A 12,490-nucleotide genomic window follows, 5' to 3' on the forward strand; every position below is an offset into this window, starting at 1 on the left:
AAGAGCATGTATTTTATTCCAGTATTAAATAGAGGAAAACACTACTTTTTTAGAAATAGATAAACCGTTCGCATAATTCATCCGCTTGACGAAGAAATGTGACAAACTTGTTTCATGGACAGCTATCAATGTGTGGGCAACGTTCGGAAAACAGGTTATACCTTATAGTTAACAAAATGTGGAAAGTCGCATAAGAGAGAACACAAAAACCACTCATTATAGGTCCGTATCAAACCAGCTGCTGTTATTTGGAGGTGTAGGAAAGTGGTCGATTCGTTCCATGCCATGCACTGGATACATTTCTCCGAATAACTCCGGCTCCAATCCATCTCTTTGCCAACCCGAAGACAATTCAACATCCAAGTCCTGAGTAAATAGAATTTTGATATCAAGGAAAGGCACAAGTACACAAGGGAGTACATGTTTAAGTAGCGGCTACAATAACGTACTTGTCTATAAGGTGCAGGTTTATCGTTCTCCAAATTCTTTAACACTCCGGAGGCATACGTGGCAACAGACTTATGCTCTGATCGCATAGCCTCGACGAGAGTGGGAGTAACACCTATGAACCAACATAAACATCTCAAAATATAAAGATGACTTCCAACTCGTTATCTCACCAGCTTCTTCAACTGTACGAGCCCCTTCCGGAGTCTTGCTCAACTGATACAGAAGTCCCAATAACTCACGTTCAAGAAGCTCATCTTCTGCACCAGACACCTATGATGCTTGTGACTACACGTGTTTCAAAAACTCTGGGAAAGGGAACTCACATCGCTCCTTGAAAGGAACTCCACAATAAGGGCTATAAACGACGGATCATCACACAGCTGTGCCGCTACAGCTGGATGTGATGCGAGCTGATGAAGCGCCGAAACAGCACCTTTAATTGGATAATCACATGGCTTAACAGCAGGGATGTAGATGGGACTTTGACTCCCAACCCAGCATGTATATTTACCTTCAACCACACCCCATATGGGGACTCCGTCACTCTCTGCCGCTGGATCTTCACGTATTGTGGCTGCTGCCCGTGCTAAGATGTCTACTGTCAACGAAACAACGGTCTCACCTCTTTCTGTCACTTCCTAAACAAGTGTTACCATAAGAACTTCATAACAAGATGCAAGTTCACCAAGAGAACAAAAAATTGGCTCAATAGGAATATGTTTCGTACAAATTCTTGTGGAGGCCACAATCGTAAAAATAAAAACTTCTGCTCTCATTTCTCCTAAACCACCTCTTGTTTCAGGACCCAATATTGTCAAATTTATCAGTTCACCTTTCAATTGACAGTTGTAGTACAAAGATAAAGTTTACTTGTGTCAGTTCCACAAGGTTCGCCCGAAGCAAAGCAGAATTGCGAATGACTCCAAGAGCGGCTTTGATGACTGGGGCACGAAGTGTTGCCAAAAGTTGCAGTAGCATTGGAAAACTTCTACAGAGACGAAGGTCTTGTTGAGCCTGTATGGAGTAGCATTATTTCGCTACTTGAAAGATCAAAGAGATACAACTAAGCACCTGCTCAGCAAACGAATGTCTTGCAGTGCAATGGCGAAGAGCACACAAAGCCGGCTCTGTAGCTTCCTCAACCTCCGGAAAACGGTTAATTGCCTCTACTAACGAATGCACTCCATGATTGGTACATAGCTAAACTTTATAAAAAATGAAGTTTCAGCATCTTAAAAACTTTGGAATTAAAATAGAGTTTCCACATGCCGTTTGTTTGTTTCGTACGTTATTACATGTGAGATTGCTAAGTATACCACAAGCACAAGATGTTTGGGCAGCATCCGCTACGCGAACAATTTCCAACAAACGTATGACCTGTAAGATAGGTGAATACTACCGAAAAGATAGAAAAAGTGAAGAAGTAACTAGGTACCAAAGGCGCTAAGTTGTCTTCATTAGTTGCTGCATCTGAAAGGTTCCGCATTGCAACAAGTATCGCCAAGAGTACACGGTCATCGTTTGTCGCACATAACTCTCTGTACAAAGCTGGCAGACACCCTAAAATCACCGGATGTATTGTAGATTTTATAAACCAAAACAGTAAGACGTGAGCAATAAAAAATAGAAACAAACCTAGTGAAATTAGAGCTGCTTTGTTCTGTTGACAAACGGATAAGGATCTTATGCAACGAATAACAGTATACATAAGTTTCGGATACTGTGTGTAATTGTTGAGTATGTGGACCAGCGTTTGAGGCCCACCCAAGGACAAGAACACGATTTTCGATTGTGGATCATCTAGAAAACAATCAACAAATTGTAAACGTTAAAAGAAAAACATCCTTTTTTCTGACCTAATAGAAGAAAATAGAGACTGTCCGCCACCAGTGCTAAAAACTTCCAATTGCTCCTGAGAAGAAGAGGTGCTAATGCTTCAATAGCACCAAGTACTCGTGCCTGCGCCTTCACAGTATCCACATGCATAAGAAGATTACGGAGAGTAGTAACTGCATATTGCACTACTGTCTAAATAATGAAGAAACTAAATGGAACACAAAATATTATTAAAAGTGAAGCGTAGTAAAGGGGACAGCAGCTGACCTCAAAGGGACAGTAAAGCATGCGAATTAGTTCCGCTAGGCCACCTGAACGGAATATTTGCATCCTTCCCTGAGGGTGTTCAGAAATATGACTTAGTGCTCCGACTGCATCACGCTTAACGTTGATATTGTCGCCTCTGAATGTCAGCCGTAAAAATAAGTATATTGCATTGGAGATAGTGAAAACTGGAAGATCAGCAGCAATCTTATCAGTAGAATAGTTATCAATCTATGAACATCATGTTCGTTTCTGAAGACAGCGCGAAATAGCTCACGTAGCGTAGTGTGCGAACAACCGCAATGATTCACGATAGTCCACAAATTATGATAATCACTTACTAAAACAGAGCGCGGTGAAGAAAAAACCTTACTTGCTAGCCTTAATCAGAGCATCGACCAAACCTGGATACGAGGCGAGACTGCGGTCCTCTTTGGAGAGAAGGTAAACCCTTTGCACAGCTCGCGCAACAACAGCCTTGAAAAAAAGATAGAAAATGGAGTGCTTTGTAGGGAAAAAATGCATAAAATAAGAGGAAAAACCTCATCGCGATCGGACATAAGATCAATAAGGTCTGGAACAGGCAGAGCACTGATGTCGGAAGTACCTTCAAAAGAAAGCAGATCCAGTACTGCGGTCTTCAATACGCGAGCAGGAACAGACATCTTAAAACCAGCAACAAAGTGAATGAAAAGTTTTGTACGAGGTATCTTAACTTGCAACGAAGACCTGTTCTATTATAGTGCTTCTAAGAGGAACACCAGATGATGGCCCGGCTTCGCTCTCAGGAAACATCGCAGCGCGAATGCGTGACGAACGAGTTTCCGTATACATCGATTCTGCATCTAAAATTACAATATCGTATGGTTTAGTACAGGTCAAATTCCAAAAAAAAAACAATCCCTAGCAACAAATTTCCATCAGCTCTAATTGTACTATAACAGTGGCTACATCTGAACTCGTCTATGAACAGATTTAATGTCTAATTCTGAAATTACTTCAGAACAACTGCTGGAATTTAAGTAGAAAAAGAAATGAGAAACTAGCTCACATACTGAAAAAATGTGAAAAAAAGAAAGACAAGCTCAGACGTAACAAAGATCTGTAGCGTACAAAAGCAATTTCTATGATTGTTTCCTCATTATTTTTTGTTCTGATGCCAGTTTATTCGGAAAATTGTCAACTTAAATAGGAAATTGTTATCATCAACTGTTATGAACATACAAAGGTGTCGACATTCTGAAGCAAACATGACTTACACAGACAGATGAATGGAAATGTAACCAAAATTTAAAATAAATACTGAAAGTGTTGCAGTTCACAACATAGTACTGCTGAATGGAAGGAGCGAGCGATCCGATCATCATCAGCATTTGATCGATGGAAAAAGGACTGGCAAGGAAAAAGGATTGCTAAAACTTGCCCTGATAAGCACGATATAGATCGTTGATATAGTCGGAACCATTTGCTCCACCGATGTTCATTGATTGGATTTGGTTCGCTACAAGAACGTCTCCTCGCATCTAAAAAAAATGCAATACTGTTGGAATCCTGCATGCAAGTGCACATAACGGAAGACGAAGTTTGATATTAAAAAAAAATGCAACGGAGCAGCTGTTGAATAAGCGGCAAATCAAAAGAATTTTTCGATATCCCCAACATACATGCGATAGCATAGGTGCGGTAGTCGAAGCTAGTGCTCCGATCCCCTTTACATGGACGGTTGGAGGAGGGACCTCCTCACTTTTGAGCGGCTGACGAAAAGACCCCTTCATTTTTGGATGACTGGCGAAGGGATCCGCATCACTTAAGCTGCACCCCATGAGCTAAACCCCCTTCACATTAGGAGGGTCCGCCCCACCCTATGACACCTGTGTCGAAGGGTTTGTCGCGCTCGATGGAGAAGGATCATCGACTGCCTTCCCAAGACGCAACGCGTCAACCCGATAAAGGTTCGACGCCGCCTACACATGCAAGCTTGAAGTATACACAAACTGGTGTTAATGACAAACAACATACTTTAAGGTTAAGCAAACCTCTTTCATAAGTGGTTTACAAATAAAAGACAATTTATTAGTACACCATCATATACAATATAATGCACGGGAACTTTTGAGAACAATTACAGAACACGATTATCACTTGAGCAGCATAATAATTGTAGTATTGAGTACATAAATCAGTATTGCCTCAAATGTGACCTCAAATGAAGCATCTCTACCAAAATGAGATAAAACAGAGCAACAGATGCAACCCCGAAAATTTGAAGATCTGGAAGAGATCGTTCATTCAAGTGAAGTCAGTACCAAATGAACAAGGTAGCTAGAAGGCAGATGAAAACGCTTGGAGAGGAAAATAAACGCAGAACTACCACAGAGAGCTTTTCACGAAGGAAGATATAGTACTGAACCAGCCACCATCATTTTTTCGACCAGTTAGGAAGTCGTTTGTGACTATGCATGATTTCGGATCCAACACGTCCATGTCGTCCAAATAATCAGGAAGCACCACAGCCTGTGAATAACGAAAATATTACAATTTAAAAGGTTTACAGATCGAAAAGCAAGGAAAAAGAAGAGTACCATGCTAAAAACAAAGGAGCAACGAAAAACTTCCAAAAGTTCATCTGTCGGATTCGGTAAACACGCGGCTCACCTTCTTTTCCCTTTCACTAGCATACATCTTGAAATATTCATCCACTCCATCTACATTCACCACTTGCGTGACCATTTCGCAACCACAATCGAAAAGTAAGTCGGTAATATCCTGAAGATAATTTTGAAGAGACACGTCACTGCGTGATTTAATCTACAAAGGTGATATCTTCAGTACACACATGCGCATCGACAGAAGGAATTGTACGAATAGTGACACGGTTACAAGATGAACTGAAGTACAAGCTGATGACGCCCTTCATAGCCAACACTCGACGTTCAATTTCAAATTTCAGATCCTGAAATTACTAATAAGACCACAAAAAAAAGAGCTTAGTTATAATTTTACCTCCCACAGCTCATCAAACTCGTAGATTAGCTGTTTTGATTTGCGTGTAACGAATTTACGAGGAATAGTTCCCGTGCCATTAGTCACACCGCCGCAACCGCCAACAGAATTCGAAAGGGGATTGGTGGAAGGCGCCCTGAAAAATAAGCACACTCGGTAACACCAATCTTTTTCATCACTTCTGTTCAAGGAGAGAAAAGGAAGATTGCTGCCAAGACTTCAATACTGGCAGAATGGCATCTACAAATAACTAAAAACTAGAGTGGTGTTTCGAGTGGAACTTGAACATTTATTCATCATCCAGAAAAATCTCATTTGAACTTGCCGGGGATACATTACTGCAAAATTTTTTGATAGCTTTTGCTAACAGTTATGGGGAGTTACGGATCAGAAAAAAAAAACAAATCTGACTCTCAGTACAGCTCATGGACGCGACCACGTGACTTGTGCCCAATACAAGTAGGTGACGCGGACAAAATGTAGTTGGGGAGAGGCACTGAGGCGCCCTTCTACCTCAAAGTAAATAATTAAATCAATCGAGCCCCTAAGGCATAAGCATCATTCTTAGAGGATCTATGACATGTAAACTAGAGCTACCAAGAGAAAAAGGTAAGTTTGAGCCTAGAGTAATAAGGGCACCACTGAGTGACCCCCTCACCAACTACATTTTACCCGGTGACTGTCGGTATAAGTCTGTGACGTGTCGGTATTCGTTTAATAATCATCAATTGGAAGCGACGCGCACATGAAACGGTAGCGCACCTGTGAACTAATTTGAAACCCTTATTCGAATTAAGTCATGCCCGCAGAATAGCGTAGACAAAATTAAAAGAAATAACACAAAAATAAAACAAGAAAAATACAAAACAACAATAAAATAAGATAAACAAAAGTAAAACGCAGTTTAATCCATAACTTCGCAAACTTTGGAAAACAGGCTCAGCATGAAGACCATCTATTTACTATTTCTTTTTTAATTTGACATAGAAATGTGAAAATTAATAGTGTTTTCACATTTCAGTCAGACGTCTTCTTTGCAAACCAGAAACCCACTTGTTTTGAGCCATCCTGTCCTGTGCTCCTTTAAGACGCGAGACAACTACAAGCATGTTGTAGATAATGTTAGGCGGAAATGATTTTTCGGCAGCAAGGGAAACGGCTTGTTCGAAACCAGGAACTGTACTCAAAACTTCAGCATCATTGCCATACTCCGTAAGATGCAACAGAATCTGAAGATTGTTGAAGATATATAAATAAAAAGCATATAAGAAAGGAAAGACGGATTCACTCACTTTTATGAGGTATGTCATCACAACGACACGATCATCTTTTATCAGAGTTTTCAAAACATGGAGAAAACTTTGGTCCTGCAATCGATTTTTAAGAAAAAAAATGTTATGAATAGGGCATTTTTGAAAAGTCCTTAGTCAAGAACAAGAACTTGTTCCCAATTTATAGTACTTTCGGTTTTCGGCTTTTCCTACTTGTCCCAGCTTGCAATTACCCTATCACAGTCCCAACCGTTTGCTCCACAGCGCCGCTGCTTACGCAACTGTACCAAGCGTCAGGTCGTTTTAACCCGAGTATAGCTCCAATTTCTGCAATCACTAATTATCATGTCTTTACGAGATGTGGCCAGCTTGCGATGGATATGCTGCTATTAAATAGGAACAGAGACAGGGAAGATAGAAAGACAAAAAGGATTGATTGTTTTCCATATATTAAAGCATGTAACATATACGCAACCATTGCCATACTATTTTGTTAGAGTAAAACTAAGAGTAAAGTAGGGTTAAAACGACATGAAGCACGGCTCAGTTGCGTAAGCGTCTGCGCTGCGAAGCGTCACGGTGGAACATAGCGGTTAGTATCGCGGTGGGTACCGCTGCTGGTACCACTCATCGCTGAAGTTCACGATGGTCCCGCTTCGATTCTGTCTTCACCCCAACGCTTTGAGCGCAGCAGCTTGCGCTACTGCACCGTGCTTCATGTTGTTTCGATCCGACTACACGTGCATAATCCCACATATGTATTTTACTGATTTTTCGAAAATTCTACGAAATAAAAGATGTCCGGAAAATAAATGACAACTACCTATACTTCTGTTTGAAAAGTGATGATATTGCAGTTGTTCGCAGACTTAAAACAATATCCAAACTCATAGCTCATAGCATGCATCGCTTGTTGAGGTGTACTGGACAATCGTCAATTACTCCACAAGCAACCAAATATTCGAGTGTTCAAACTCTTTCAATCTCCGTCACTCAGGAATCTTCAAAAACTTTAACTTTTCATCAGTCCTATGTTCTCGAATATTCAAATGCTACTCATTTCACTTGGATTACAATGGAAAACTTGCGCAAACATGGATCTTTTTACGGGTTAGTTGAAATACGGAAAACGAGGAGTACGGGATCCTTAGCATATGATATTATGGATTTAGATTTCTGCGCGTTCGTACGACAAAAAAATGCTCGTTCGAGAATCATTGGACTATACTCCTTCACATTCCGTTGTGGAGTACAAAAATAACTCCTTTTTTTCTCTTTGACCGTTCACCAAGCCATATCTTTTCAGTATTTGCTGTCGTGCACCCTTTCTGGTGAACAGAGCTGCAGAATATGACAGTACCCATGGAAACTTTAGTTATTTCCCGTTTCTGTCTCTAAACTGATCATATCCTCCAGTTTTCTAGAACGAACGAAATTGCATTTTCTCGTGCTAAGTTTTGTGTTACTCCCTTCTTCAACATATTAACTGCTAGCTGGTATCTTTCCCGGCCATTACCTTTTTGTGCACTTCCATCATATGGACGAATATAAAAGAAGTGATAACGGCGTGGACCAACGTACCTTTAGAATGACAGATCGATGACTCGGCTTAGCACACAACTTAAGATACGCTTTCAAAGTCGCGACAACCTTATCTTGGTCAGAGTCACCCATTCAATCCTTCTGAAACCAAAAACTCCTGTACAACGAGGAAAGTTAAACAAACAGATCTTCAACAACAACCAAATACAACATCAACGAAAGAACGGTTACAATTTTAAAAAAATCGACATCACATACAATGTCACAGAACCAAACTCTATGAACCCACTCGGCAAGCTCAAGTTTCAAATAAGGGATTTTAACGATGCTACAATCAGGATCAACGCAACAAACGAAACATAAACAACCCTGCCCACGACAGTTTGCTGTTGTATTGCCCTATTTACCTTCTACAGTAACCCACAAGCGCTAGGCGTAAAATGTGCTTTCTTTGTGTATCACACACGACCCTTGCGATTTTATACTCTCGCCGACTGTCATTACTTACCTACCAGGTTAGTTCTGTTCCTTTTTTTTTTGCTTGCACTTTATTTTCTTACGTAAATGCAGTGGAGGAACGGTAAAGAGGGTCTCGGCAGATTTTCCGCGAATGCCTCCGAGATGTGTCCGGTGGATGTCCTCGTGGGATACACGAACATATCTCGACGAGGTCACGCTCCAATCGTTCACGGAGAGGCAGACAACCTTAGATGTTCCTCTAGCCATAGAGGTTCAAAGAACTACACAGTTATAAGAAATGTGTAAGAAAAAAGAGAACGGAGCGAGTTTTGTCCAGATCTTACCTTCAGGAAGTCTAGAAATCTTATCAAATGAACTTTTTTCTTCCAAAAGTCCAGAGATACAGAAGGTCCCTCTGTTCGAAAATAAATTGAGCTATAGAAAAGCTTGAGACTTACAGGATAACAATAATACTCATTTCCGTTAGTTTTGAAAGCTGGCTGTTTCGTTTTTAACGAAAATTTTCATATTTGAGGCTATTGGATGCATCTTTCTCTCACATTTCACGTGATTATTTATTTATTTATTTATTGAAAACACCTATAGGTGTGCCATAAAACAAAAAAAAAACAAGGTGGAACAGAGCTCACTAGAATTTCGCCTGAATTTTACACAACAAGACTGGCCCTTCAAAGCATAAGGGCTGGTGCGTTAGCAGGTCATTTTCGTGCTATGGAAGGTGAGAAATCCTCACACGAGATCCCACTTTTCCCAGACCCAGAACGCTACGGTAGATAAATGGATACCAGAGTTTGGGTGACCAACTTAACCTCGAACGGAGGAATCTGTCAGGGACCCTAGGCGAACGGGTGGGGGACCTCAAGCCGATTATTTCTCTTGCTTCTGCTACGATTACAAATTTGAGACCATCTCACACTACAAATCTCCAGTGGATGTGTGTGATCCTCCAAAAGTATTTAGCAGCTCGTGAATCATATCCTAGCCGGTGATCCAGCGTATGAATAGTGATAAGTAAGCGGAGTCAGCTATTTAGATAGCAACGAAGGTAAATTTCTCGCATCATCGCTAATTAATCTACCGAGGCCTGACCGGGCATACTCGAAAATCTGCCGGGACCCTCTTTACACGCACCCAATGCAATGTACATCTGCTTGCACATTCTTTATGGTCTACTCTACTTTTTAAATTGTGGTTTCAAATTTTCCCCTTTTTCATATAGAAACTCAGTGGCGACCTTATTTCTCGACGCTTTAACTTGATTTTTCTCCTAGTAACTTACATGTCATAGATTCCCTACGACTAATGCTTGAGTCTTAGGGTTTCGATTGATTTAATTATTTACTTCGAGAAATAAGGCTGCGACTGAGTGCCCCTCCCCGTATCTACACTTTACTCCCTCAGGATATCATCGGTCCAACGAATTTTTAACATTGTAGGTTTTCAAGACTCTTGGAGGGAACTACGAGTGCTCATACAGTTACATTCATTAGCCAATAAATGTGTCCGCGAGATTTAATGACCCCTGGGGTAGCTGAATCAATCTATCTCATATCCACCGGTGTCAGAAGAAAGTGGCCTCTGCTAAAGTGGTTAGAATAATGGTTTATTTTGACTTCTTATGCACTTCTTCCATTATGGCGTCTGAGGTAGTAATTTAATACTTTGCTGATCTTTGTTCTCTAGACTGCCGGCAGAATTCAGAGCCGCCAAACCGCACGCCCGCGCGGCTCCGAACTCCTTGAGTACCATTACTGGTGCCCAGCTGCGCGTGTACACACTCAAACCTACGCTATGCCATCGCGTAATTATCGGATATTCCGATTATGTTGTCCTTAAGTAGTCACTACATTGTCATTAAATGTTATAGCTGAAGAGTACTTTTCAAAATATTCAAATATTACAATCATATAATCAAAAATTACTTGAAAATTCATTTGCTGAAACTCCTAATCCATCTAATACGGGAATTTTCTGAAGTATATCCTGTTTGTTATTGGCAGATTGTTATTGGATTGATTCTAGCGATCTCTAACAGAAGATCGAGAAGATTGGGTAGAGCTATGCTCAAGGACGACACACCTCGGCGATATCAGACCGCCGATTAAATCTAAGTAATTCCTATTTGCTTGGCTTCTGAATGAGCTTGAGAGTGATTGTTAGTTAGAAACTGTTAAACTATGTGACTTAAAGGTATCACCCCACGAATATGGGTGGTATGGGTTTCAGGCGGGTAAGGCCTATACGGGGTCGTAGATTGTGGGAAAGAGGGTGATTCCGTCCATTTCTCCCTTTATCAATGGAGACGGACAACCCCGCCTGCAATTCGTTCGAGTGGGTTGAAGACGCTTGCACTGATAGAGGGAGAGATGAACAGAATTACCTTCCTCCACCACCTAAGATACCGTAAAGGCATTGCCCGGTAATAAGCACTACCCCAGATTCGTGGGGTGATGCGTTTAAGTTAGTTAGATTTACTGCACTTGTTGTACTGCACAACGCACTCAGAATGTTGTGTTCAATGAAGTTGATGTGGCGTTGTAAATCGATAAGCGAGATTCTATCGTAAATACTAACAAATAGAAATTATTTGGAAAGCATATAATAATACCTGCTAATTTCTACTTTGAATGACACAGGCACCCGAGATACTAAGGCTCAGAAGATTGATATGGAACTAGGGCAATATAACAGAATCACCTAACACATACAACCACCGACCTGATAGAGAAAAAGAGTGAGAATGACTAGCTCAAGGTGTGCTGTATGTACGATGAATGCGTATCATCCTGCTATGATATTGCAACCAGAGCATTCAGAAAATTGGCAGTGCTAGTGCTAGATACGTTACGTCCAAGTATTAAAGATTGAGGCGAAAAAAAAAATGAGAGAAGTCTATTCCAGTGTCGAATGCAACAATAACTAATGAAAAATTGTTCTGTAAATGGACAACATCACATAGGATCTAGTGTACGCACGGATGAGTGTGAATGATAAGAGCTCAGAAACTATACTGGTGAAACCCACATGACCAGAAGTTCGCTGAAACTGACACAAGAGTCCACAACGTGCATGTGGTACAACAAAGTTCATGTATACCGAAACCATCGGTGGCGTGTGCTTAAATGATGAAATGACGGGAAAACGTGATTTCGATGTGTTGAATCTCTAGTTTGCATCTTTTACAAACGTCTTAATCCTTCTATGATGAATCTTCCTTTTGCTTTAACTGGATTTATTTCCTTTACTAAAACTGCCCGATTGTTGGCAATGCAGAATTGTCCTTTCCAACGTCCTAGCCTCTAAATCAGAACTCTCTCGGGTTTATTCTAGATGCACATATATAGGAAGTAAGGAAGAAATCATCAGTTTTTGGATTTCATCAGAAGATCTTTCGAGTGGGACATTAGTTGTTTTTTTCAGAACGGTGGATCTAATCGTGGGTCAAAATTTTGGAGACGAAAGGAGTAGAAGTGGACAAAAAATGAAGTCACTGCTGCTTTAGATAACGAAATCGTGTCATTTAATTATTCATATCCACTGCTTTTACATCTGTTCCAGAAACATTCGCATTTCTCACAGCAATCCAGCTAAAATGGATGATATCGAACAGAATCAAAAGATTCTCTAAGCAATTATGTTCAAAA

General features: G+C 40.7%; 2 protein-coding genes across 2 annotated transcripts; both read right to left on the bottom strand.

Annotated features, from left to right (window-relative positions):
- Positions 1-216: 216 nt before the first annotated feature.
- On the bottom strand, positions 217-4,073 carry RB195_006862 (uncharacterized protein; the record flags this gene model as incomplete). Its single annotated transcript, XM_064180187.1, has 16 exons — positions 217-366; positions 450-562; positions 621-720; positions 774-883; positions 962-1,088; positions 1,321-1,464; positions 1,522-1,650; positions 1,720-1,827; positions 1,886-2,010; positions 2,086-2,250; positions 2,307-2,478; positions 2,554-2,689; positions 2,924-3,027; positions 3,093-3,215; positions 3,280-3,395; positions 3,974-4,073. The coding sequence occupies 16 exons, from the start codon at positions 4,071-4,073 to the stop codon at positions 217-219; spliced, it is 2,022 nt and encodes a 673-aa protein (XP_064037078.1).
- Positions 4,074-4,917: 844 nt separating this feature from the next.
- On the bottom strand, positions 4,918-8,498 carry RB195_006863 (uncharacterized protein; the record flags this gene model as incomplete). Its single annotated transcript, XM_013451359.2, has 7 exons — positions 4,918-5,064; positions 5,206-5,316; positions 5,387-5,503; positions 5,554-5,689; positions 6,607-6,782; positions 6,846-6,920; positions 8,406-8,498. 7 exons carry the CDS (start codon positions 8,496-8,498, stop codon positions 4,918-4,920), a joined length of 855 nt encoding a protein of 284 aa, XP_013306813.1.
- Between the last annotated feature and the right edge of the window lie 3,992 nt (positions 8,499-12,490).

The sequence above is a fragment of the Necator americanus genome, chromosome I (assembly GCF_031761385.1).
Source record: "Necator americanus strain Aroian chromosome I, whole genome shotgun sequence".
NCBI lineage: Eukaryota > Metazoa > Nematoda > Chromadorea > Rhabditida > Ancylostomatidae > Necator > Necator americanus.